Source organism: Agelaius phoeniceus, chromosome 3 (assembly GCF_051311805.1).
Source record: "Agelaius phoeniceus isolate bAgePho1 chromosome 3, bAgePho1.hap1, whole genome shotgun sequence".
In the NCBI taxonomy this organism is placed as follows: Eukaryota; Metazoa; Chordata; class Aves; order Passeriformes; family Icteridae; genus Agelaius; species Agelaius phoeniceus.
In genome coordinates this window covers 2,263,624-2,290,790 of record NC_135267.1, presented here as the reverse complement: position 1 = coordinate 2,290,790, position 27,167 = coordinate 2,263,624, and the positions used below count along the sequence as shown (strand labels likewise).

The 27,167-nt window shown below is 47.4% G+C and overlaps 1 protein-coding gene across 4 annotated transcripts in view; it reads left to right on the top strand.

Annotated features, from left to right (window-relative positions):
* NCOA1 (nuclear receptor coactivator 1) overlaps positions 1 to 27,167 on the top strand; it is a 143,677-nt gene that overhangs the window by 41,804 nt on the left and 74,706 nt on the right. For 3 of the 4 annotated variants that reach the window (XM_077176468.1, XM_077176466.1, XM_077176469.1), the window contains exons 5-9: positions 2,416 to 2,510; positions 8,946 to 9,123; positions 13,891 to 14,070; positions 17,371 to 17,466; positions 18,374 to 18,514. In XM_077176468.1, coding sequence (XP_077032583.1) covers positions 2,416 to 2,510; positions 8,946 to 9,123; positions 13,891 to 14,070; positions 17,371 to 17,466; positions 18,374 to 18,514 — 690 coding nt within the window. Of the gene's footprint in view, positions 1 to 2,415; positions 2,511 to 8,945; positions 9,124 to 13,890; positions 14,071 to 16,153; positions 16,220 to 17,370; positions 17,467 to 18,373; positions 18,515 to 27,167 lie in introns of those variants that run through there. The other variant, XM_077176470.1, reaches the window with a different exon arrangement.

The following is a 27,167-nucleotide window of genomic DNA, read 5'->3' as shown; positions in this document are numbered from 1 at the left end:
GAAAATCAGGAAAATTCAGGGAAAAATTGGGAAAAAATTGGAGGGAAAAAAGGGAAAAAATCTGGTAAAATTTGGGGAAAAAATAAGAAGAACTCATGGGAAAATTCAGGGAAAATTTGGGGAATATTCAGGGAAAATTTAAAAATGCGGGAAGTTTCGGAAAATTGGGGTAAAATCAGGGAAAATTTGGGAAGAATTTTGGGAAAAATGCAGGGAAAAATGGGAGAAAATTTGGGAAAAAATAATGGAAAAATCAGGGGAAATTGGGGAGAATTCAGGTGGAAATTTGGGGAAAATTTGAGGAAAAATTTGGGGAAAAATGCAGGAGAAATTTGGGGAAACTTTGGGGAAAATCAGGAAAATTCAGGGGAAAATTGGGAAAAAATTGGAAGGAAAAAAGGGAAAAAATCTGGTAAAATTTGGGGAAAAAAAAGAACTTACAGGAAAATTCAGGGAAAATTTGGGGAATATTCAGGAAAAATTTAAAAATGGGGGGGAAGTTTGGAAAAATTGGGGGAAAATCAGGGAAAATTTGGGAAGAATTTTGGGAAAAATGCAGGGAAAAATGGGGGAAATTTTGGGAAAAATATTATGGAAAAGTTGGGGGAAATTGGGGAGAATTCAGGTGGAAATTTGGGGAAAATTTGGGGCAAAATTTGGGAAAAATCAGGAAAAATTTGGGGAGAATTTGGGGAAAAATGCAGGGGAAATTCAGGGACAACACAGGGAATATTTGGGAAAAATTTGGGGAAAATCCATGGAAAATGCATGAAAAGTTTGGGAAAATTTGGGGAAAATCAGAGATCAATTAAAAAATGGGGGAAAATTTTGGGAAAGTGTGGAGAGAATGAGAAAAATTTCAGGAAAATTTGCAAAAAAAGGAAAAATTTGGGGAAAATTTTGGAAAAAAGAAAAAATGGAAAAAAAATTGGGGAAAATTTGGGGAAAAATTTCAGGAAAATTTGCCAAAAAAAGGAAAAATTTGGGGCAAAATTGGGGAAAAAAGAAAAATTTGGAGAAAATTTTGGGGAAAATTTGGAGAAAAATTTCAGGAAAATTTGCCAAAAAAAGGAAAAATTTGGGGCAAAATTGGGAAAATTTTGGAAAAAAGAAAAATTTGAAAAAAATTTTTTGGAAAATTTGGAGAAAAATTTAAGGAAAATTTGGGGCAAAATTGGGGAAAATTTTGGAAAAAGGAAAAATTTGGAGAAAATTTTTTGGAAAATTTGGAGAAAAATTTCAGGAAAATTTGCCAAAAAAAGGAAAAATTTGGGGCAAAATTGGGGAAAATTTTGGAAAAAAGAAAAATTTGGAGAAAATTTTTTGGAAAATTTGGAGAAAAATTTCACGAAAATTTGCAAAAAAAGGAAAAATTTGGGGCAAAATTGGGGAAAATTTTGGAAAAAAGTAAAATTTGAAGAAAATTTTTTGGAAAATTTGGAGAAAAATTTCAGGAAAATTTGGGGAAAAATTTGGGGAAAAATTGGGGGAAATCTGAGATCAATTAAAAAATGGGGGAAAATTTTGGGAAAATGTGGAGAAAATGAGAAAAAATTCAGGAAAATTTGCAAAAAAAAGGAAAAATTTGGGGCAAAATTGGGGAAAATTTTGGAAAAAAGAAAAATTTGGAGAAAATTTTGGGGAAAATTTGGAGAAAAATTTCAGGAAAATTTGCCAAAAAAAGGAAAAATTTGGGGCAAAATTGGGGAAAATTTTGGAAAAAAGTAAAATTTTTTTGAAAATTTGGAGAAAAATTTGGGGAAAAATTGGGGGAAATCTGAGATCAATTAAAAAATGGGGGAAAATTTTGGGAAAATGTGGAGAAAAGGAGAAAAAATTCAGGAAAATTTGCAAAAAAAAGGAAAAATTTGGGGCAAAATTGGGGAAAATTTTGGAAAAAAGAAAAATTTGGAGAAAAATTTCAGGAAAATTTGCAAAAAAAGGAAAAATTTGGGGCAAAATTGGGGAAATTCTTGGAAAAAAGAAAAATTTGGAGAAAATTTTGGGGAAAATTTGGGGAAAAATTTAAGGAAAATTTGGGGTAATTTCAAGGAAAATTGGGGTAAATTTGTGGAAAATTCATGGAAAAAATTGGGAAATTTTGGGGAAATTCAGGAAAAATTTAAGAAAAAAATCTGGATAAACCAGACAAAATTCATTTTAAAAAATGGGGAAAACATTTTTGAAATCCTGACTTCAATTCCCAGATCCATCATCCCAAAGAGCAAAAAAACCCAGAATTAAACTCCAGAACAAAAAAAAAAAATCTGATTTTTTCCCATAAAATTTGGGTCGAAAAAGTGAAAATTTCAATTTTTTTTCCAGAATTAAACCAGGGAAAAAAATACGGATTTTTTATGAATTTAGGGTTGAAAAAAATGAAAATTCCCAATTTTTTTGGGATTTTTTTTCCAGAAAAAACGGCGGATGATGAGGTGCAGAAATCCGACATCTCCTCCAGCAGCCAGGGCGTCATCGAGAAGGAGACGCTGGGGCCGCTCCTGCTCGAGGTGGGGCTCGGAATTCCCGAAAAAAACCCGGAATGGGGAGGGGAAAAATGGGAATGGGGCGAAGCCGGGGCTTAATCCCGGGTTTTGGGGTGGGAATGTTGGGATTTGGGGTTTTAATTCCAGGTTTTTTATGGGATTTGGGGCTTTAATCCCGGGTTTTGGGGTGGGAATGTTGGGATTTGGGGTTTTAATTCTGGGTTTTTTTAGGGTTGAGAATGTTGGGATTTGGGGCTTTAATCCCTGGGTTTTTGTGGGATTTGGGGCTTTAATCCTGGGTTTTTATGGGATTTGGGGGTTTTAATCCCGGGTTTTAGGGTTGGAATGTTGGGATTTGGGGCTTTAATCCGGTTGGAATTTTTGGATTTGGGGCTTTAATCCCAGGGTTTTTATGGGATTTGGGGCTTTAATCCGATTGGAATGTTGGGATTTGGGGCTTTGATCCCCAGGTTTTAGGCTTGGAATGTTGGGATTTGGGGCTTTAATCCTGGGTTTTTATGGGATTTGGGGCTTTAATCCCAGGTTTTAGGGTGGGAATGTTGGGATTTGGGGTTTTAATTCCAGGTTTTAGGGTCAGAATTTTTGGATTTGGGGCTTTAATTCCAGGTTTTAGGGTGGGAATGGTGGGATTTGGGGCTTTAATCCGGTGGGATTTGGGGCTTTAATTCCAGGATTTGGGGTGGGAATGTTGGGATTTGGGGCTTTAATCCTGGGTTTTTATGGGATTTGGGGCTTTAATCCCAGGTTTTAGGGTGGGAATGTTGGGAATAACCAAGGTGGGTCTTGGATCCCAACTGGAATCCTGGGATTCCCGGATTGGGAACCCAGCCAAGCTTTGCCAGAACCTTCTCCACACTCATGGAGCCGAATCCATGGGAATCCTTTGGAATGACCAAGGTGGATCTTGGATCCCAACTGGAATCCTGGGATTCCATGAATAACCAATGTGGATCTTTGATCCTGATGGAATTTTGGGATTTGAGGACCCAAATCCATGATCCCAACGGGAATCCTGGAATTCCCAGAGTGGGAACCCAGCCAAGCTTTGAGGGAACTTTCTCCACACTCCCGGAGCCAAATCCATTGGATTGACCAAGGTGGATCTTGGATCCCAAGGGGAATCCTTGGATTCCAGGAATAACCAATGTGGATCCTTGGTCCTGATTGGAATTTTGGGATTTGAGGACCCAAATCCATGATCCCGACTGGAATCCTGGAATTCCCAGAGCAGGAATCCACCCAAACTCCCCCAGAACCTTCTCCACACTCAAGGACCCAAATCCATGGGAATCCCTTGGAATGACCAAGGTGGATCTTGGATCCCGGCTGGAATCCTGGAATTCCCAGAGTGGGAGCCCAGCCAAGCTTTTCCGGAACCTTCTCCACACTCATGGAGCCAAATCCATTGGAATGACCGAGGTGGATCTTGGATCCCAACTGGAATCCTTGGATTCCTTTGGAATAACCAAGGTGGATCTTTGGTCCTGGTTGGAATTTTGGGATGTGAGGACCCAAATCCATGATCCTGGGGGGAATCCTGGGATTTCTGGACCCAAATCCAGGAATAACCAAGGTGGATCTTGGATCCCAACTGGAATCCTGGGATTTGAGGACCCAAATCTTTGATCCCAACTGGAATCCTGGGGTCTGAGGACCCAAATCCAGGAACAGCCAAGGTGGATCTTGGATCCCAACTGGAATCCTGGAATTCCCGGATTGGGAACCCAGCCAAGCTTTGCCGGAACCTTCTCCACACTCATGGAGCCAAATCCATTGGAATGACCAGGGTGGATCTTGGATCCCAACTGGAATCCTGGAATTCCAGGAATAACCAAGGTGGATCTTTGGTCCTGGTTGGAATTTTGGGATTTGAGGACCCAAATCCATGATCCCAACTGGAATCCTGGGATTTGAGGACCCAAATCCAGGAATGACCAAGGAGGATCTTGGATCCCAACTGGAATCCTGGAATTCCCGGAGCGGGAACCCAGCCAAGCTTTGAGGGAACCTTCTCCACACTCATGGAGCCAAACCCATGGGAATCCATGGGAATGACCAAGGTGGATCTTGGATCCCAACTGGAATCCTTGGATTCCTTTGGAATAACCAATGTGGATCTTTGGTCCTGATTGGAATTTTGGGATTTGAGGACCCAAATCCATGATCCCAACTGGAATCCTGGAATTCCCAGAGTGGGAACCCAGCCAAGCTTTGAGGGAACCTTCTCCACACTCAAGGACCCAAATCCATGGGAATCCTTTGGAATGACCAAGGTGGATCTTGGATCCCAGATGGAATCCTGGGAATTGAGGACCCAAATCTTGGATCCCAATTGGAACCCTGGGGTCTGAGGACCCAAATCCAGGAATAACCAAGGTGGATCTTTGGTCCTGATTGGAATTTTGGGATTTGAGGACCCAAATCCATGATCCTGGGTAGAATCCTGGGATTTCTGGACCCAAATCCAGGAATAACCAGGGTGGATCTTGGATCCCGGCTGGAATCCTGGAATTCCCAGAGTGGGAATCCAGCCAAGCTTTTCCGGAACCTTCTCCACACTCAAGGACCCGAATCCATGGGAATCCTTTGGAATGACCAAGGTGGATCTTGGATCCCAAGTGGAATCCAGGAATTCCCAGAGCAGGAATTCGTCCAAGCTTTTCCGGAACCTTCTCCACACTCCTGGAGCCAAATCCATTGGATTGACCAAGGTGGATCTTGGATCCCAACTGGAATCCTGGGAATTCCAGGAATAACCATCTTTGGTCCTGGTTGGAATTTTGGGATGTGAGGACCCAAATCCATGATTCTGGGTGGAATCCTGGGATTTCTGGACCCAAATCCAGGAATAACCAAGGTGGATCTTGGATCCCGGCTGGAATCCTGGAATTCCCAGATTGGGAATCCAGCCAAGCTTTGAGGGAACCTTCTCCACACTCAAGGACCCAAATCCATGGAATCCATTGGAATGACCAGGGTGGATCCTGGATCCCAACTGGAATCCTTGGATTCCAGGAATAACCAAGGTGGATCTTTGGTCCTGGTTGGAATTTGGGGATGTGAGGACCCAAATCCATGATCCCAACTGGAATCCTGGAATTCCCAGAGTGGGAATCCAGCCAAGCTTTGCCGGAACCTTCTCCACACTCACGGAGCCGAATCCATTGGAATGACCAAGGTGGATCTTGGATCCCGGCTGGAATCCTGGGATTCCAGGAATAACCAAGGAATAACCATATTCCTTATTCCAGGAATAACCATCTTTGGTCCTGGTTGGGATTTTGGGATTTGAGGACCCAAATCCATGATCCCGGGTGGAATCCGGGAGATTTGGAACAAAACCTCGGAATTCCTTCCTGTTTTTGAGATACTTGAGATAAAACCTTGGAATTCTTTCCCGTTTTTGTGCTATTTGGGATAAAACCTTGGAATTTTTTCCCTCCCCAGGCCCTGGATGGGTTTTTTTTCACAGTAAACGGGGAAGGGCCGGATCGCGTTCGTGTCGGGAAACGTGACGGGAGATTGGGACAAAACCTTGGAATTCTTTCCCGTTTTTGAGATACTTGACACAAAACCTCGGAATTCTTCCCCATTTTCAGGATATTTGGGATAACACCTTGGGATTTTTTCCCTCCCCAGGCCCTGGATGGGTTTTTTTTCACGGTGAACCATGAGGGCCGGGTTGTGTTTGTGTCGGAGAACGTGACGGGAGATTTGGGACAAAACCTTGGAATTCTTTCCCGTTTTTGAGATACTTGAGATAAAACCTCGGAATTCTTTCCCATTTTCAGGATATTTGGGATAAAACCTTGGAATTTTTTCCCGTTTTTGAGATATTTGGGATAAAACCTTGGGATTTTTCCCCCTTCCAGGCCCTGGATGGATTTTTGTCAGTGGAGAACCATGAGGGTTGGATCGCGTTCGTGTCAGAGAACGTGATGGGATATTGGAACAAAACCTTGGAATTCTTTCCCGTTTTTGAGATAAAACCTCGGAATTCTTTCCCATTTTCAGGATATTTGGGATAAAACCTTGGAATTTTTTCCCTCCCCAGGCCCTGGGTGGGTTTTTCTTCGTGGTGAAACTTGAAGGGTCGGATCACATTTGTGTCGGAGAACGTGCCGGGATATTGGGACAAAACCTTGGATTTTTTTCCCATTTTTGTGCTATTTGTGATAAAACCTTGGAATTTTTTCCTGTTTTTGAGATACTTGAGATAAAACCTCAGAATTCTTTCCCATTTTCAGGATATTTGGGATAAAACCTTGGGATTCTTTCCCTCCCCAGACCTTGGATGGGTTTTTCTTCGTGGTGAACCGCGAGGGGCGGATCGCGTTCATGTCGGAGAACGTGCCGGGATATTGGGAACAAAACCTTGGAATTCATTCCCGTTTTTGTGCTATTTGTGATAAAACCTTGGAATTTTTTCCCGTTTTTTCCCTCCGCAGGCCCTGGATGGGTTTTTCTTTGTGGTGAACCGCGAGGGGCAGATTGCGTTTGTGCCGGAGAACGTGCCGGGATATTGGGACAAAACCTTGGAATTTTGTTCCATTTTTGTGATACTTGACATAAAACCTCGGAATTCTTTCCCATTTTCAGGATATTTGGGATAAAACCTTGGGATTTTTCCCCCTGCCAGGCCCTGGATGGGTTTTTGTCAGTGGTGAAACTTGAAGGGTTGGATCGCGTTTGTGTTGGAGAACGTGCCGGGATATTGGGACAAAACCTTGGTATTCTTTCCTGTTTTTGTGCTATTTTTGATAAAACCTTGGAATTTTTTCCCGTTTTTTCCCTCTCCAGGCCCTGGATGGGATTTTCTTTGTGGTGAAACTTGAAGGGTCGGATCACGTTCGTGTTGGAGAACGTGCCGGGATATTGGGAACAAAACCTTGGAATTTTTTCCCGTTTTTGTGCTATTTGAGATAAAACCTTGGAATTTTTTCCTATTTTTGAGATACTTGAGATAAAACCTCGGAATTCTTTCCCATTTTTGTGCTATTTGGGATAAAACCTTGGGATTTTTCCCCCTTCCAGGCCCTGGATGGATTTTTGTCAGTGGTGAAACTTGAATGGTTGGATCGCGTTCGTGTTGGAGAACGTGCCGGGATATTGGGAACAAAACCTTGGAATTCTTTCCCGTTTTTGTGCTATTTGGGATAAAACCTTGGAATTCCTTCCTGTTTTTGAGATACTTGAGATAAAACCTCGGAATTCTTTCCCATTTTCAGAATATTTGGGATAAAACCTCGGAATTTTTTCCCGTTTTTCCCCTCCGCAGGCCCTGGATGGGTTTTTCTTCACGGTGAACCGTGAGGGCCGGGTTGTGTTCGTGTCGGAGAACGTGCCGGGATATTGGGAGCAAAACCTTGGAATTTTTTCCTGTTTTTGAGATACTTGACATAAAACCTTGGAATTCTTTCCCATTTTCAGAATATTTGGGACAAAACCTTGGAATTCTTTCCCTCCCCAGGCCCTGGATGGATTTTTGTCAGTGGTGAAACTTGAAGGGTTGGATCACGTTCGTGTCGGAGAACCTGACGGGAGATTGGGATAAAACCTTGGAATTCTTTCCCGTTTTTGTGCTATTTGGGATAAAACCTTGGAATTCTTTCCCATTTTCAGGATATTTGGGATAAAACCTTGGAAATCTTTCCTGTTTTTTCCCTCTCCAGGATGGGTTTTTCTTCGTGGTGAACCACGAGGGCCGGGTTGTGTTTGTGTCAGAGAACGTGACGGGATATTGGAACAAAACCTTGGAATTTTGTTCCATTTTTGTGATATTTGTGATAAAACCTTGGAATTCTTTGCCGTTTTTGTGCTATTTGGGATAAAACCTTGGAATTTTTTCCCGTTTTTTCCCTCCCCAGGCCCTGGATGGGATTTTCTTTGTGGTGAACCCTGAGGGTTGGATCGTGTTTGTGTCGGAGAACGTGACGGGATATTTGGGATAAAACCTTGCAATTCTTTCCCGTTTTTGTGCTATTTGAGATAAAACTTTGGAATTTGTTCCCGTTATTGAGATACTTGAGATAAAACCTTGGAATTCTTTCCCATTTTCAGGATATTTGTGATAAAACTTTGGAATTCTTTCCTGTTTTTGAGATACTTGAGATAAAACCTTGGAATTCTTTCCCGGTTTTGTGCTATTTGTGACAAAACCTTGGATTTCTTTCCCATTTTCAGGATATTTGGGATAAAACCATGGAATTTTTTCCCGTTTTTCCCCCTCCCCAGGCCCTGGACGGGTTTTTCTTCGTGGTGAACCGCGAGGGCCGGATCGTGTTCGTGTCGGAGAACGTGACCGGGATATTGGGAACAAAACCTTGGAATTTTGTTCCATTTTTGTGCTATTTGAGATAGAACCTTGGAATTTTTTCCCATTTTCAGGATATTTGTGATAAAACCTCGGAATTTTTTCCCGTTTTTCCCCCTCTCCAGGCCCTGGACGGGTTTTTCTTCGTGGTGAACCGCGAGGGCCGGATCGTGTTCGTGTCGGAGAACGTGACCGGGTACCTGGGCTACGGGCAGGAGGAGCTGATGAACTCCAGCGTCTACAGCATCCTGCACGTGGGCGACCACGCCGAGTTCGTCAAGAACCTGCTCCCCAAATCCCTGGGTGCGGAGAGACCGGGAATCCGGGAAAATCCGGGGAAATCCTGGGGAAATCCTGGGGAATCTGGGAAAATCTGGGGAAAATCCTGGGGAAATCTGGGAAATCTGGGGAAATCTGGGGAAATCTGGGAAATCTGGGGAAATCCGGGAAAATCTGGGGAAATCTGGGGAAATCTGGGGAAATCCTGGGGAAATCTGGGAAAATCCTGGGAAATTTGGGGAAATCTGGGAAAATCTGGGAAAATCTGGGGAAATCCTGGGGAAATCTGGGGAAATCTGGGAGTTCTGGGGAAAATCCTGGGAAAGTCCAGGGAAATCTGGGGAAATCTGGAGAAATTTGGGAAATCCTGGGGAAATCTGGGGAAATCTGGGGAAATCTGGGAGTTCTGGGGAAATCTGGGAAAATCTGGGGAAAATCTGGGGAAATCCTCAGAAAATCTGGGGAAATCTGGGGAAATCTGGGGAAATCTGGGGGAAATCTGGGGAAATCCCAGGAAGATCTGGGGAAATCCTGGGGAAATTTGGGGAAATCTGGGGAAAATCTGGGAAAATCTGGGAGTTCTGGGGAAATCTGGGGAAAATTCTGGGAAAATCTGGGGAAATTTGGGGAAATCTGGGGAAATCTGGGGTAATCTGGGGAAATCTGGGAAAATCTGGGGAAATCTGGGGAATCTGGGGGAAATCTGGGAAAAATCTGGGGAAATTTGGGGAAATCTGGGGAAATCTGGGGAAAAACTGGGGAAATCTGGGGAAATCTGGGAAAATCTGGGAGTTCTGGGAAAATCTGGGAAAATCTGGGAAATCCTGGGAAATCTGGGGGAAATCTGGGGAAATCTGGGGAAAATCTGGGGAAATCTGGGGAAATCTGGGAAAATCCTGGGAAAATCCTGGGAAATTTGGGGAAATCTGGGGAAATCTGGGAAAATCTGGGAAAATCTGGGGAAATCTGGGAAAATCCGGGGAAAATCTGGGGAAATTTGGGAAATCCTGGGGAAATCTGGGGAAATCCTGGGGAAATTTGGGGAAATCTGGGGAAATCTGGGGAAATCTGGGGAAAATCTGGGAAAATCCTGGGAAATTTGGGAAAATCTGGGAAAATCTTGGGAAATCTGGGGAAATCTGGGGAAGATCTGGGAAAATCTGGGGAAATCTGGGAAAAATCTGGAGAAATCTGGGGAAATCTGGGGAAATCTGGGAAAATCTGGGGAAATCTGGGGAAATCCTGGGGAAATCTGGGAAAATCTGGGGAAATCTGGGGGAATCTGGGGGAAATCTGGGAAAAATCTGGGGAAATTTGGGGAAATCTGGGGAAATCTGGGGAAAAACTGGGGAAATCTGGGGAAATCTGGGAAAATCTGGGAGTTCTGGGAAAATCTGGGAAAATCTGGGAAATCCTGGGAAATCTGGGGGAAATCTGGGGAAATCTGGGGAAAATCTGGGGAAATCTGGGAAAATCTGGGGAAATCTGGGGAAATCTGGGGAAATCTGGGAAAATCTGGGGAAATCTGGGAAAATCTGGGAAAATCTGGGGAAATCTGGGAAAATCTGGGAAAATCTGGGGAAATCTGGGAAAATCCGGGGAAAATCTGGGGAAATTTGGGAAATCCTGGGGAAATCTGGGGAAATCCTGGGAAATTTGGGGAAATCTGGGGAAATCTGGGGAAATCTGGGGAAAATCTGGGAAAATCCTGGGAAATTTGGGAAAATCTGGGAAAATCTTGGGAAATCTGGGGAAATCTGGGGAAGATCTGGGAAAATCTGGGGAAATCTGGGAAAAATCTGGAGAAATCTGGAGATATCTGGGGAAATCTGGGGAAATCTGGGGAAATCTGGGGAAATCCTGGGGAAATCTGGGAAAATCTGGGGAAATCTGGGGAAAATCTGGGAAAATCTGGGAAAATCTGGGGAAATCTGGGGAAATTTGGGGAAATCGGGGAAATCTGGGGAAATCTGGGGAAATTTGGGAAATCTGCGAAAATCTGGGTAAGATCTGGGAAAATCTGGGGAAATCTGCGAAAATCTGGGGAATCTGGGGAAATCTGGGAAAATCTGGGGAAAATCTGGGGAAATCTGGGGAAATTTGGGGGAAATCTGGGGAAATCTGGGGAAATCCTGGGGAAATCCTGGGGAAATCTGGGGAAATTTGGGGAAATCTGGGGAAATCTGGGGAAATCCTGGGAAATCTGGGAAAATCTGGGAAAATCCTGGGAAATCTGGGGAAATTTGGGGAAATCTGGGAAAATCTGGGGAAATTTGGGGAAATCCGGGAAAATCTGGGGAAATCTGGGGAAATCTGGGGAAAATCCAGGGGAAATTTGGGAAAAATCCTGGGAAAATCTGGGAAATCTGGGGAAATCCTGGGGAAATCTGGGAAAATCTGGGGAAATCTGGGAAAATCTGGGGAAATCTGGGGAAATCTGGGAAAATCTGGGGAATCTGGGAAAATCTGGGGAAATCTGGGGAAATCCGGGGAAAATCCTGGGGAAATCTGGGGAAAATCTTGGAAATCTGGGGAAATCTGGGAAATCCTGGGGAAATCTGGGGAAATCTGGGGAAATCCGGGGAAATCCTGGGAAATCCGGGGAAATCTGGGGAAAATCTGGGGAAATCTGGGGAAATTTGGGGAAATCTGGGAAAATCTGGGGAAATTTGGGGAAGATCTGGGGAAATCTGGGGAAATCGGGGAAAATCTGGGGAAATTTGGGAAATCTGGGGAAATCTGGGGAAATCCTGGGGAAATCCTGGGGAAATCTGGGGAAATCTGGGGAAATTTGGGGAAATCTGGGGAAATCTGGGAAATCTGGGGAAATCTGGGGAAATTTGGGAAATCTGGGAAAATCTGGGGAATCTGGGGAAATCCTGGGGAAATTTGGGAAATCTGGGGAAATCTGGGAAAATCTGGGGAAATCCTGGGGAAATCTGGGGAAATTTGGGAGTGGACGCGGGAGAGAGGGTGGGGGTTTGGGGGGTGGGGATGCAGGAGGGTTGTTAATTTTTAAAATCTATTTAAATTTTTCTTTATTTTTATTTTAGTTAATTTTTATTTTTTATTGTAGTTTTATTTTTATTTTTATTTTTATTTTTATTTTTGTTTTTATTTTTATTTTATTTTTATTTTATTTTTATTTTAATTTTTATTTTTATTTTATTTTTTATTATTTTATTTTTATTTTCATTTTTATTATTTTTATTTTTATTTTTATTCTTATTCTTATTCTTATTCTTATTTTTTTATTTTTATTTCAATTTTAATTTTATTTCTATTTCTATTTTATTTTTCTTTGTGTTTTTAAAATTTTTCTATAAATTTTTAATTAAATTTTTTCTTTTTAATTCCCTTTCTTATTTTTATTTCTTTTTAATTTTTCTTGCTTTTTGTAATTATTTAGATTTTTCCCATTTTTGTTTTGTATTTCTTTTTTGTTTCTGTATTATTTATTAATTTTATTTTTATTTTCCTTGATTTTATTTTACTTCTAGTTATTTCTTCATTATTTAGATTTTATTTTCATTTCTGGCTTTATTTATTTATTGTTTCTCTATTAGTTTTAAATTTTTCTTTCATTTCCTTCAATCCCAGGGATCTTTGGGAATTTTGGCTGGATTGTGCTCCTCAAATCCCAGGGATCTTTGGGAATTTTGGCTGGATTATTCCCAGCCTGGTTCCTAAAATCCCAGGGATCTTTGGGAATTTTGAGTGGATTCTTCCCAGCCCTGGTTCCTTAAATCCCAGGGATCTTTGGGAATTCTGGCTGGATTCTTCCCAGCCCTGGTTCCTTAAATCCCAGGGATCTTTGGGAATTTTGAGTGGATTGTTCCCAGCCTGGTTCCTAAAATCCCAGGGATCTTTGGGAATTTTGAGTAGATTCTTCCCAGCCTGGTTCCTTAAATCCCAGAGATCTTTGGGAATTTTGAGTGGATTGTTCCCAGCCCTGGTTCCTTAAACCCCAGGGATTTTGGGAAATCTGGCTGGATTTGTGCTCCTGAAATCCCAGGGATTTTGGGAAATCTGGCTGGATTTGTGCTCCTGAAATCCCAGGGATTTTGGGAAATCTGGCTGGATTTGTTCTCCTGAAATCCCAGGGATTTTGGGAAATCTGGCTGGATTTGTTCTCCTGAAATCCCAGGGATTTTGGGAAATCTGGCTGGATTTGTTCTCCTGAAATCCCAGAGATCTTTGGGAATTTTGGCTGGATTGGTGCTCCTGAAATCCCAGCGATCTCTGGGAAATCTGGCTGGATTTGTGCTCCTTAAATCCCAGGGATCTTTGGGAATTTTGGCTGGATTGGTGCTCCTGAAATCCCAGGGATCTTTGGGAATTTTGGCTGGATTCTTCCCAGCATCTCTTTCAACCCCCAAGGATCTTTGGGAATCCCACAATTCCACGATCACAGCTCATTCCCACATCCCAAATTCCCGGTGTTTTTCCCGGTGTTTCCCGCAGTGACCGGGGCGCCGTGGCCGCAGGAGCCGTCGCGGCGGGGCAGCCACGGGTTCCAGTGCCGGGTGCCGGCGCAGAGCCCCGGATCCCGGGGATCTTTGGGAATTCCACGATCACAGCTCATTCCCACATCCCAAATTCCCATTTTTCCCGGTGTTTTCCCTCAGTGACCGGGGCGCCGTGGCCGCAGGAGCCGTCGCGGCGGGGCAGCCACGGGTTCCAGTGCCGGGTACCGGCGCAGAGCCCCGGATCCCGGGGATCTTTGGGAATTCCACGATCACAGCTCATTCCCACGTGCCGAATTCCCGTTTTCCCGGTGTTTTCCCGCAGTGAACGGGGTGCCCTGGCCGCAGGAGCCGTCGCGGCGGGGCAGCCACACCTTCCAGTGCCGGATGCTGGTGCGGCCGCCCGACGAGGCGGGAGCGGAGCAGGCGGAGCTGAGGCAGCGCTACGAGGCCATGCAGTGCTTCACCGTCAGCCAGCCCCGCGCCTTCCAGGAGGAGGGAGAAGGTGGGAATTTGGGATTGGGGATATGGGATATGGGATATGGGATATGGGATATGGGATTGGGATTGGGGCAGCGCTACGAGGCCATGCAGTGCTTCACCGTCAGCCAGCCCCGCGCCTTCCAGGAGGAGGGGGAAGGTGAAATTTGGGATTTGGGGGTTTGGGGATTTGGGATATGGGATTGGGGATTGGGGATTTGGGGTTGGGATTTGGGGTTGGGATTTGAGATTTGGGATTGGGATTGGAATTGGGCACTATGAGGCCATGCAGTGCTTCACCGTCAGCCAGCCCCGCGCCTTCCAGGAGGAGGGGGAAGGTGGGATCGGGATCTGGGATTGGGGATCTGGGATCGGGGATTTGGGGATTTGGGATATGGGATATGGGATATGGGATATGGGATATGGGATATGGGATCGGGATTGGGGCAGCGCTCTGAGGCCATGCAGTGCTTCAGTGTCAGCCAGCCCCGCGCCTTCCAGGAGGAGGGGGAAGGTGGGGATTTGGGATATGGGATTTGGGATTTGGGATATGGGATATGGGATTGGGGATCTGGGATTTGGGATTTGGAATATGGCATTGGGGTGAGATTGGGATTGGGGTTGGGGTTGGAGGTGGGCGCTACGAGGCCATGCAGTGCTTCACCGTCAGCCAGCCCCGCGCCTTCCAGGAGGAGGGGGAAGGTGGGAATTTGGGATCTGGGATATGGGATTGGGGATTGGGGATTGGGGATTGGGGATTTGGGGTTGGGATTTGGGGTTGGGATTGAGCTGGGATTGGGGTTGGGGTTGGGGTTGGAGATGTGTGCTCTGAGGCCATGCAGTGCTTCAGTGTCAGCCAGCCCCGCGCCTTCCAGGAGGAGGTTGAAGGTGGGGATTTGGGATCTGGGATTGGGATTTGGGATTTGGGATTGGGGATTGGGGAGTTGGGATTTGGGATTTGGGGTTGGGATTGAGATGGGGTTGGGATTGGGATTGGGGTTGGAGGTGGGGGCTACGAGGCCATGCAGTGCTTCACCGTCAGCCAGCCCCGCGCCTTCCAGGAGGAGGGGGAAGGTGGGATTGGGATTGGGATTGGGATTGGGATTGGGATTGGGATTTGGGATCAGGGATCAGGGATTGGGGATTGGGGATCGGCATTGGGAATGGGGTGGGACTGGGATGGGATTGGGGCAGCACTACAAGGCCATGCAGTGCTTCACCGTCAGCCAGCCCCGCGCCTTCCAGGAGGAGGGGGAAGGTGAAATCTGGGATATGGGATCTGGGATCTGGGATATGGGATCGGGGATTGGGGATTGGGAATTGGGGATTGGGGATCGGCATTGGGAATGGGGTGGGACTGGGATGGGATTGGGGCAGCGCTCTGAGGCCATGCAGTGCTTCAGTGTCAGCCAGCCCCGCGCCTTCCAGGAGGAGGGGGAAGGTGGAATTTGGGATCTGGGATTTGGGATCTGGGATATGGGATATGGGATTTGGGATTTAAGATTTGAGATTTGGGATTGGGATTGGGGTTGGAGGTGGGGGTTACGAGGCCATGCAGTGCTTCAGCGTCAGCCAGCCCCGCACCTTCCAGGAGGAGGGCGAAGGTGGGATTGGGATTGGGGATTTGTGATATGGGATTTGGTATTTGAGATTTGGGATTGGGGATTGGGGATTGGGGATCTGGGATTGGGGATTGGGGATCTGGGATTGGGGATTTGGGATCGGGATTTGGGTGGGACTGGGATGGGATTGGGGCAGCACTACAAGGCCATGCAGTGCTTCACCATCAGCCAGCCCCGCGCCTTCCAGGAGGAGGGGGAAGGTGGGATTGGGATCTGGGATTTGGGGATTTGGGATATGGGATTGGGGATTGGGGATTTGGGGTTGGGATTTGGGGTTGGGATTTGAGATTTGGGATTGGGATTGGGGTTGGAATTGGGCACTATGAGGCCATGCAGTGCTTCAGTGTCAGCCAGCCCCACGCCTTCCAGGAGGAGGGGGAAGGTGGGAATCGGGATCTGGGATTGGGGATCTGGGATCGGGGATTTGGGGATTTGGGATATGGGATATGGGATATGGGATATGGGATATGGGATCGGGATTGGGGCAGCGCTACGAGGCCATGCAGTGCTTCACCGTCAGCCAGCCCCGCGCCTTCCAGGAGGAGGGGGAAGGTGGGGTTTGGGGTTGGGGATTGGGATTGGGGATTGGGGATTTGGGATATGGGATCGGGGATTGGGATTTGAGATTTGGGATTGGGATTGAGGTTGGAGGTGGGGGTTACGAGGTGGGATTATGAAGGTGGGATTGGGATCTGGGGTTGGGATTGGGGATTTGGGGTGGGATTGGGATTGAGATTGGGATTGGATTGAGTTTTGGAGGGGATTGAGATTAGGATGGGGTTGGGATGGGATTGGTGTTGGTGTCAGACGCCAGTGCAGGACAATTGGGATGGGTGGGCAGAGCAGGATTGGGATAGGATTGGAAGATTGGGACGGGATGGAATGGAGCAGGATTGGGATGGGAATGCAGAATTAGGGTGGGATTGGGATTGGGATTGGGATGGGAATGTGGGATTGGGATGGGGATTGGGATGGGAATGCAGGATTGGGGTGGGATAGGATTGAGGATGGGATTTGGATGGGAAAACAAAATTAGGATTGGGTTTGGGATGGGATAGAGAAGGACTGGGATTGGAATTGGGATTGGCACTGGGACTGGGAATGGGAATGCTGTGCAGGATTGTGATTGGACGGGATGGGCTGGGATTCAGATCGGATGGGATTGGGATTGGGATTGGGATTGGGATGGAGCACAGTCAGGATAGGCTGGGATTGGGATTGGGGATTGGGATTGGGATTGGGATTGGGATGGAGCTCAGTCAGGATGGGCTGGGATGGGTTTGGGATTGGGATTGGGATTGGGATTGGGATTGGGATTGGGATTGGGATTGGGAATGCAGGCCCAGGATTGGGCCGGCTCCCTCGTTACTCTCCCACTCCGGGTCCCCTTTCCCTGTCCCATCCCTCTTCTCCCACCACATTCCCAGGATGAATCCCACAATTCCTGCAGGATTCCCAATAATCCTGGTGGTTTAGCACCAAATCCCCACAATCCCTGGAATTTTCATTATCCCAGCTCCGCCACATCCCAGAACCCTCCCCGTTTAACCCCCCCGAGCTTTTCCCAGGGAATTTCAGGGAATTCAGTCCCATTTCCTCAGGAAAACACTTCCAGGGCAGGGGATGAGATCCAGGATCGAGGTCTGAGCTCAGGCCCGGGGCGGTTCCGGCATTCCCGGTGTTATTCCCGGTGTTTTTCCCAGATTTCCAGTCGTGTCTGATCTGCATCGCCCGGAGGTTGCCGCGCCCGGCCGCCCCGGCCCCGGCCGAGTCCTTCGTCACCAAGCAGGACACCACAGGTACATCCCAAACATTCCCGGGAATCCGGCCCGGATTCCCGGGATTCTGGGGCTCCGGAGGCCGTGGGAGTGAGAGGTGGGGGTGGTGGTGGAATTCTGGAATGGTTTGGGATGGGATCCATGGACCTTCAATCCCATCCCATTCCAGCCCCAATCCCAGGATTTTCCAGCCTTTCCTTGGACACTCCCAGGGATTCTCTGGGAATTCCAGAATTCCTTCCCAAATCTCTCCCCTTTCCCAGGGAATTCCCTCCATTCCTGGCTCTCCCAGCCTGGGGTTGGATCCATCCCCATCCCAGCTCCTCTCTGGGAAGGAATTTTGGGAATTCCCTGGGAATCTTGGGGATCTCCCTTCCCTTTTCCATCCCTGAATTCCATAAAAATCCCTGGGCATGGATCCTGAGTGTCCTGGATCCCAGAATCCCGGAATGGTTTGGGATGGGATCCATGGACCTTCAATCCCATCCCATTCCAATCCCCGTGATCCCAGGATTTTCCAGCCTTTCCTTGGACACTCCCAGGGATTCTCTGGGAATTCCAGAATTCCTTCCCAAATCCCTCCCCTTTCCCAGGGAATTCCCTCCATTCCCGGCTCTCCCAGCCTGGTATTGGATCCATCCCCATCCTGATTCCTCTCCAGGAAGGAATTTTGGGAATTCCCTGGAAATCCTGGGGACCTCCCTTCCCTTTTCCATCCCTGAATTCCATAAAAATCCCTTGGCATGGATTTTGATCCATCCTTAATCCCAGAATCCCGGAACGGTTTGGGATGGGATCCACGGACCTTCGATCCCATCCCATTCCCACCCCACCACCCCCAACCTCCTCCGACCGTTCCTCAGACCATTCCCAACATCCCAAATCCCCCAAATCTCCCCACACACATCCTCCTTTTCTTTTTTCCCAGGAAAAATCATCTCCATTGACACCAGCTCGCTGCGCGCCGCCGGCCGGACGGGCTGGGAGGATCTGGTCCGCAAATGCATCTACGCCTTCTTCCAGCCCCAGGGCCGCGAGCCCTCCTACGCCAAGCAGCTCTTTCAGGAAGGTACCCGCTGCCTTTGCCCCCGGGAATCCTCTCCTTGGGAAAAACTGGGAAAAATCCCCCGGATTTTTTGGGGTTTTTTTGTTCCCGCCGCGGGTTGGAAAGAGGAGGAGAAAATGGCGGCGTTGTTGCGGCGGGGTGGGCGTGTGGGGTTGTTTTGTTTCGGGGTTTTTTTGGGAGGTGGTGGTGGGATGGTTTTTTTGTGGGTAGTGGTGGGGTTTTGGGGGTTGTTGAGGGATTTTTGTGGGATTTTTTCATGTTTTTCCTGGAATTCAGTGGTTTTTCCCTCAGTGATGACCCCTCAGGCCCTCGTCCCCTTCATGCTGAGTGACGGCTCCGTGCTGATCCTGCCTGTGCCCTGTTGGGGTTTTTGGGATTAGTTTTCCATTGGATTCAGGATTTTGGGATTAGATTGGGATTTTCTCAGAATTGTTCCAAGTTTTCCCCTGGAATTCAGTGTTTTTTCCGTCAGTGATGACCCCAGCACGGCCCTCAGGCCCTCGTCCCCTTCATACTGGGTGACGGCTCCGTGCTGATCCTCCCTGTGCCCTATTGGGGTTTTTGGGATTAGTTTTCCTTTGAATTGTGGATTTTGGGATTAGATTGGGATTTTCTCAGGATTTTCTCAGAATTGTTCCAAGTTTTTCCCTGGAATTCAGTGGTTTTTCCCTCAGTGATGACCCCAGCACGGCCCTCAGGCCCTTGTCCCCTTCACGCTGAGTGACGGCTCCGTGCTGATCCTGCCTGTGCCCTGTTGGGGTTTTTGGGATTAGCTTTCCATTGGATTCAGGATTTTGGGATTAGATTGGGATTTTCTCAGAATTGTTCCAAGTTTTTCCCTGGAATTCAGAGGTTTTTCCCTCAGTGATGACCCCTCAGGCCCTCGTCCCCTTCATGCTGAGTGACGGCTCCGTGCTGATCCTGCCTGTGCCCTATTGGGGTTTTTGGGATTAGTTTTCCATTGGATTCAGGATTTTGGGATTAGATTGGGATTTTCTCAGAATTTTTCCAAGTTTTTCCCTGGAATTCAGGGTTTTTTACCTCACTGATGAGCCCAGCATGGCCCTCAGGCCCTCGTCCCCTTCACGCTGGGTGACGGCTCCGTGCTGATCCTGCCTGTGCCCTATTGGGGTTTTTGGGTTTAACTTTCCATTGGATTCAGGATTTTGGGATTAGATTGGGATTTTCTCAGGATTTTCTCAGAATTTTTCCAAGTTTTTCCCTGGAATTCAGGGTTTTTTCCCTCAGTGATGATGCGGGGCACGGCCCTCAGACCTTTGTCCCCTTCATGCTGAGTGACGGCTCCGTGCTGATCCTGCCTGTGCCCTATTGGGGTTTTTGGGATTAGTTTTCCTTTGAATTGTGGATTTTGGGATTAGATTGGGATTAGATTGGGATTTTCTCAGAATTTTTCCAAGTTTTTCCCTGGAATTCAGAGGTTTTTACCTCAGTGATGGCCCCAGCCCGGCCCTCAGGCCCTCGTCCCCTTCACGCTGAGTGATGGCTCCATGCTGATCCTGCCTGTGCCCTATTGGGGTTTTTGGGATTAGCTTTCCTTTGGATTCATGATTTTGGGATTAGATTGGGATTTTCTCAGAATTGTTCCAAGTTTTTCCCTGGAATTCAGTGTTTTTTCCCTCAGTGATAACCCCAGCACGGCCCTCAGGCCCTTGTCCCATTCACACTGGGTGACGGCTCCATGCTGATCCTGCCTGTGCCCTATTGGGGTTTTTGGGTTTAGCTTTCCATTGGATTCAGGATTTTGGGATTAGATTGGGATTTTCTCAGGATTTTCTCAGAATTGTTCCAAGTTTTCCCCTGGAATTCAGTGTTTTTTCCCTCAGTGATGACGTGGGACACGGCCCTCAGGCCCTCATCCCCTTCACGCTGAGTCAGGGCTCCATGCTGATCCTCCCTGTGCCCTAGTTGGGGTTTTTGGGATTATCTTTCCATTGGATTCAGGATTTTGGGATTAGATTGGGATTTTCTCAGAATTGTTCCAAGTTTTTCCCTGGAATTCAGTGGATTTTCCCTCAGTGATGACCCCAGCACGGCCCTCAGGCCCTTGTCCCCTTCACGCTGAGTGACGGCTCTGTGCTGATCCTGCCTGTGCCCTCTTGGGGTTTTTGGGATTAGCTTTCCATTGGATTCAGGATTTTGGGATTAGATTGGGATTTTTTGAGAATTTTCTCAGAATTTTTCCAAGTTTTTCCCTGGAATTCAGTGTTTTTTACCTCACTGATGAGCCCAGCACGGCCCTCAGGCCCTCATCCCCTTCACGCTTGGTGACGGCTCCATGCGGATCCTGCCTGTGCCCTATTGGGGTTTTTGGGATTAGCTTTCCTTTGGATTCAGGTTTTTGGGATTTTCTCAGAATTTTCTCAGAATTTTTCCAAGTTTTTCCCTGGAATTCAGTGGTTTTTTCCCTTAGTGATGACGCGGGGCATGGCCCTCAGGCCCTTGTCCCCTTCACGCTGAGTGACGGCTCCGTGCTGATCCTGCCTGTGCCCTGTTGGTGTTTTTGGGATTAGCTTTCCATTGGATTCAGGATTTTGGGATTTTCTCAGGATTTTCTCAGAATTTTTCCAAGTTTTCCCCTGGAATTCAGTGGTTTTTCCCTCAGTGATGACCCCAGCCCGGCCCTCAGGCCCTTGTCCCCTTCACGCTGAGTGACGGCTCCGTGCTGATCCTGCCTGTGCCCTATTGGGGTTTTTGGGATTAGCTTTCCATTGCATTCAGGATTTTGGGATTTTCTCAGGATTTTCTCAGAATTTTTCCAAGTTTTTCCCTGGAATTCAGAGGTTTTTCCCTCAGTGATGACCCCAGCACGGCCCTCAGGCCCTCGTCCCCTTCACGCTGAGTGACGGCTCCGTGCTGATCCTGCCTGTGCCCTATTGGGGTTTTTGGGATTAGCTTTCCATTGGATTCAGGATTTTGGGATTAGATTGGGATTTTTTGAGAATTTTCTCAGAATTGTTCCAAGTTTTTCCCTGGAATTCAGTGTTTTTTCCCTCAGTGATGACCCCAGCACGGCCCTCAGGCCCTTGTCCCCTTCATGCTGGGTGACGGTTCCGTGCTGATCCTGCCTGTGCCCTAGTGGGGTTTTGGGGTTTAGATTTCCATTGAATTGTGGATTTTTGGGATTAGATTGGGATTTTCTCAGGATTTTCTTGAGATTTTAATGGGATTTTTCTGGGATTTCAGTGTTTTTCCCTTCAATGATGACTCTGGCACCGCCCCTTGCCCCCTTCATGCTGAGCGACAGCTCCCTGCTGATCCTCCCTGTTCTCTGGGGTATTTGAGATTAGATTTTCATTGAATTGGGGTTTTTGGGATTATATTGTGATTTTTTGAGGATTTTCTTGTTATTTTCCCAGAATTTTCTTGGGCTTTTCCTGGAATTCCATGTTTTTCACCTCAGGGATGATCCCAACACCACCTTCAGTCCCTCATCCCCTTTACGCTGAGCGTCATTTCTGAGCTGACACTTCCTTTGCCCTGTCATGATTTTTAGGATTTTCTCAGGATTTTCTCAGGGTTTTCCAGGATTTTCCATGTTTTTCTTGGAATTCCATGTTTTTCCCCTCAGTGATGACTCTGGCACAGCCCTGAGCCCCTCGTAGCGCTTCACGCTGAGCGACGGCTCTGTGCTGATCCTCCCTATGCCCCCTATGCCCTGTTGGCATTTTTGGGATTGATTTCCCTTGAGTTGGGGTTTTTGGGATGAGATTGGGATTTTCTCAGGATGTTCTTGGGATTTTTCCCCGGATTTTTCTGGAATTCAATGTTTTTCCCCTCAGTGATGACCCCGGCACGGCCTTCAAGCCCCTCGTGCCCTTCACACTGAGCAATGGCTCCACGCTGATCCTGCCTGGGCCCTGATGAGGCTTTTGGGATCAAATTGAATTGGATTGGGGTTTCTGAGATTAGATTGGGATTTTTTTTTTTGTTTTTCTCAGGATTTTTCCCAGGATTTTCCCAGAATTCAGTGTTTTTCCCCTCAGTGATGGGGCAGGGCCCTTGCAGGGCCCTCAGCTGCTCGTCCCCTTCACACTGAGCGATGGCTCCATGCTGATCCTGCCTGGGCCCTGTTGTGGCTTTTGGGATCAGAATTCAATTGAATTGGGGGTTTTTGGGATTTTTTTCAGGATTTTTTTTATTTTCTCATTGTTTTCCCAGGATTTCCTTGGAATTCTGTTTTTTCCCCTCAGTGATGACCCTGGCACAGCCTTGAGCCCCTCATCCCCCTCACGCTGGGCAAGGGCTCTGTGCTGATCCTGCCTGGGCCCTGTTGTGGCTTTTGGGATCAGAATTCCATTGAATTGGGGGTTTTTGGGACTTTTTTCAGGATTGTTTTGGATTTTCTCAATGTTTTCCCAGGATTTCCTTGGAATTCAGCGTTTTTCCCCTCAGTGATAACCCCAGCAGGGCCCTCAGCCCGTCGTCCCCTTTACGCTGAGCGCCGGCTCTGTGCTGACTTCCCCTTTTCCTCTAACATGATTTTTAGAATCTTCTCAGGATTTTCTTGGGATTTTCCGTGATTTTCCCATCTTTTTCCCTGGAATTCTGTGTGTTTCTCCTCAGTGATGACGCGGGGCACGGCCTTCAGCCCCTCGTACCGCTTCACGCTGAGCGACGGCTCCATGCTGATCCTCCCTATGCCCTGTTGGCATTTTTGGGATTGATTTCCCTTGAATTGGGGTTTTTGGGATGAGATTGGGATTTTCTCAGGATGTTCTTGGGATTTTTCCCCGCATTTTCCTGGAATTCAGTGTTTTTCCCCTCAGTGATGACCCTGGCATGGCCTTCAGGCCCCTGGTCCCCTTCACACTGAGCGATGGCTCCACGCTGATCCTGCCTGGGCCCTGTTGAGGTTTTTGGGATCAAATTGAATTGGATTGGGGTTTCTGAGATTAGATTGGGATTTGTTTTGGATTTTCTCAGGATTTTTCCCAGGATTTTCCCAGAATTCAGTGTTTTTCCCCTCAGTGATGGGGCAGGGCCCTTGCAGGGCCCTCAGCTGCTTGTCCCCTTCAGACCGAGAGCCGGCTCTGTGCTGATCCTTCCTGGGCCCTACTGGGGTTTTTGGGATCAAATTGGAATTGAATTGGGGCTTTTGGGACCGGATCTGGATTTTTTTGGGATTTTCTCATTGTTTTCCCAGGATTTCCTTGGAATTCAGCGTTTTTCCCCTCAGTGATAACCCCAGCAGGGCCCTCAGGCCCTTGTCCCCTTTACGCTGAGCTCCAGCTCCGTGCTGACTTCCCCTTTTCCCCTGACACGATTTTTAGAATCTTCTCAGGATTTTCTTGGGATTTTCCGTGATTTTCCCATCTTTTTCCCTGGAATTCTGTGTGTTTCTCCTCAGTGATGACGCGGGGCACGGCCTTCAAGCCCTCGTCCCCTTCACTCTGAGCAATGGCTCCATGCTGATCCTGCCTGGGCCCTGTTGAGGTTTTTAGGATCAAATTGGAATTGAACTGGGGCTTTTGGGACTGGATCTGGATTTTTTTTTGATTTTCTCATTTTTTTCCCAAGATTTTCTTGGAATTCCATGTTTTTTCCCCTCAGTGATGACCCTGGCACAGCCTTGAGCCCCTCATCCCCCTCACGCTGAGCAAGGGCTCTGTGCTGATCCTGCCTGGGCCCTGTTGTGGCTTTTGGGATCAGAATTCAGATTTGGGATCAGAAATCAGAATTGAATTGGGGTTTTTGGGATTTTTTTCAGGTTTTTTTTTGATTTTCTCAGTGTTTTCCCAGGATTTCCTTGGAATTCAGTGTTTTTCCCCTCAGTGATAACCCCAGCATGGCCCTCATCCGTCGTCCCCTTTACGCTGAGCGCTGGCTCCGTGCTGACTTCCCCTTTTCCCCTGACACGATTTTTAGGATCTTCTCAGGATTTTCTCGAGCTTTTCCGTGATTTTCCCATCTTTTTCCCTGGAATTCTGTGTGTTTCTCCTCAGTGATGACGCGGGGCACGGCCTTCAGCCCCTCGTACCGCTTCACCCTGAGCGATGGCTCTGTGCTGATCCTCCCTATGCCCTGTTGGCATTTTTGGGATTGATTTCCCTTGAATTGGGGTTTTTGGGATGAGATTGGGATTTTCTCAGGATGTTCTTGGGATTTTTCCCCGGATTTTCCTGGAATTCAGTGTTTTTCCCCTCAGTGATGACCCCGGCACGGCCTTCAAGCCCCTGGTCCCCTTCACACTGAGCGATGGCTCCACGCTGATCCTGCCTGGGCCCTGTTGAGGTTTTTGGGATCAAATTGAATTGGATTGGGGTTTCTGAGATTAGATTGGGATTTTTTTTTGTTTTTCACAGGATTTTTTCCAGAATTTTCCTAGAATTCAGTGTTTTTCCCCTCAGTGATGGGACAGGGCCCTGGCAGGGCCCTCAGCTGCTCGTCCCCTTCAGACTGAGAGCCGGCTCTGTGCTGATCCTTCCTGGGCCCTACTGGGGTTTTTGGGATCAAATTGGAATTGAATTGGGGCTTTTGGGACTGGATCAGGATTTTTTTTTTATTTTCTCATTGTTTTCCCAAGATTTTCTTGGAATTCTGTGTTTTTTCCCCTCAGTGATGACCCTGGCACAGCCTTGAGCCCCTCATCCCCCTCACGCGGAGCAAGGGCTCTGTGCTGATCCTGCCTGGGCCCTGTTCTGTGTTCTGGGATCAGAATACCATTGAATTGGGGTTTTTAGGATTTTTTTCAGGATTTTTTTTATTTTCTCATTGTTTTCCGAGGATTTCCTTGGAATTCCATGTTTTTCCCCTCAGTGATGACCGTGGCACAGCCTTGAGCCCCTCATCCCCCTCACGCTGAGCAAGGGCTCTGTGCTGATCGTCCCTGGGCCCTGTTGTGGCTTTTGGGATCAGAATTCAGATTTGGGATCAGAAATCAGAATTGAATTGGGGTTTTTGGGATTTTTTCCAGGATTGTTTTGGATTTTCCCAATGTTTTCCCAGGATTTCCTTGGAATTCAGTGTTTTTCCCCTCAGTGATAACCCCAGCAGGGCCCTCAGCCCGTCGCCCCATTTACGCTGAGCGCCGGCTCTGTGCTGACTTCCCCTTTTCCTCTAACATGATTTTTAGAATCTTCTCAGGATTTTCTCGAGATTTTCCGTGATTTTCCCATCTTTTTCCTTGGAATTCTGTGTGTTTCTCCTCAGTGATGACGCGGGGCACGGCCTTCAGCCCCTCGTACCGCTTCACGCTGAGCGACGGCTCCATGCTGATCCTCCCTATGCCCTGTTGGCATTTTTGGGATTGATTTCCCTTGAATTGGGGTTTTTGGGATGAGATTGGGATTTTCTCAGGATGTTCTTGGGATTTTTCCCCGGATTTTCCTGGAATTCAGTGTTTTTCCCCTCAGTGATGACCCTGGCATGGCCTTCAAGCCCCTGGTCCCCTTCACACTGAGCGATGGCTCCACGCTGATCCTGCCTGGGCCCTGTTGAGGTTTTTGGGATCAAATTGAATTGGATTGGGGTTTCTGAGATTAGATTGGGATTTGTTTTGGATTTTCTCAGGATTTTTCCCAGGATTTTCCCAGAATTCAGTGTTTTTCCCCTCAGTGATGGGGCAGGGCCCTTGCAGGGCCCTCAGCTGCTTGTCCCCTTCAGACTGAGAGCCGGCTCTGTGCTGATCCTTCCTGGGCCCTACTGGGGTTTTGGGATCAAATTGGAATTGAATTGGGGCTTTTGGGCTGGATCTGGATTTTTTTGGGATTTTCTGATTGTTTTCCCAAGATTTTCTTGGAATTCCATGTTTTTCCCGTCAGTGATGACCCTGGCACAGCCTTGAGCCCCTCATCCCCCTCACGCGGAGCAAGGGCTCTGTGCTGATCCTGCCTGGGCCCTGTTGTGGCTTTTGGGTTCAGAATTCAATTGAATTGGGGTTTTTGGGATTTTTTTCAGGATTGTTTTGGATTTTCTCAGTGTTTTCCCAGGATTTCCTTGGAATTCAGCGTTTTTCCCCTCAGTGATAACCCCAGCAGGGCCCTCAGGCCCTTGTCCCCTTCACGCTGAGCGCCGGCTCCGTGCTCACTTCCCCTTTTCCCCTGACATGATTTTTAGGATCTTCTCAGGATTTTCTCGGGATTTTCCGTGATTTTCCCTTCTTTTTCCCTGGAATTCTGTGTGTTTCTCCTCAGTGATGACGCGGGGCACGGCCTTCAGCCCCTCGTACCGCTTCACGCTGAGCGATGGCTCTGTGCTGATCCTGCCTATGCCCTGTTGGCATTTTTGGGATTGATTTCCCTTGAATTGGGATTTTTGGGATGAGATTGGGATTTTCTCAGGATGTTCTTGGGATTTTTCCCCGGATTTTCCTGGAATTCAGTGTTTTTCCCCTCAGTGATGGGACAGGGCCCTGGTAAGGCCCTCAGCCGCTCGTCCCCTTCAGACTGAGAGCCGGCTCTGTGCTGATCCTTCCTGGGCCCTACTGGGGTTTTTGGGATCAAATTGGAATTGAATTGGGGGTTTTGGGACTGGATCTGGATTTTTTTGGGATTTTCTCAATGTTTTCCCAGGATTTCCTTGGAATTCAGTGTTTTTCCCCTCAGTGATGACCCTGGCACAGCCTTGAGGCCTTGAGCCCCTCATCCCCCTCACGCTGAGTGAGGGCTCTGTGCTGATCCTTCCTGGGCCCTGTTGT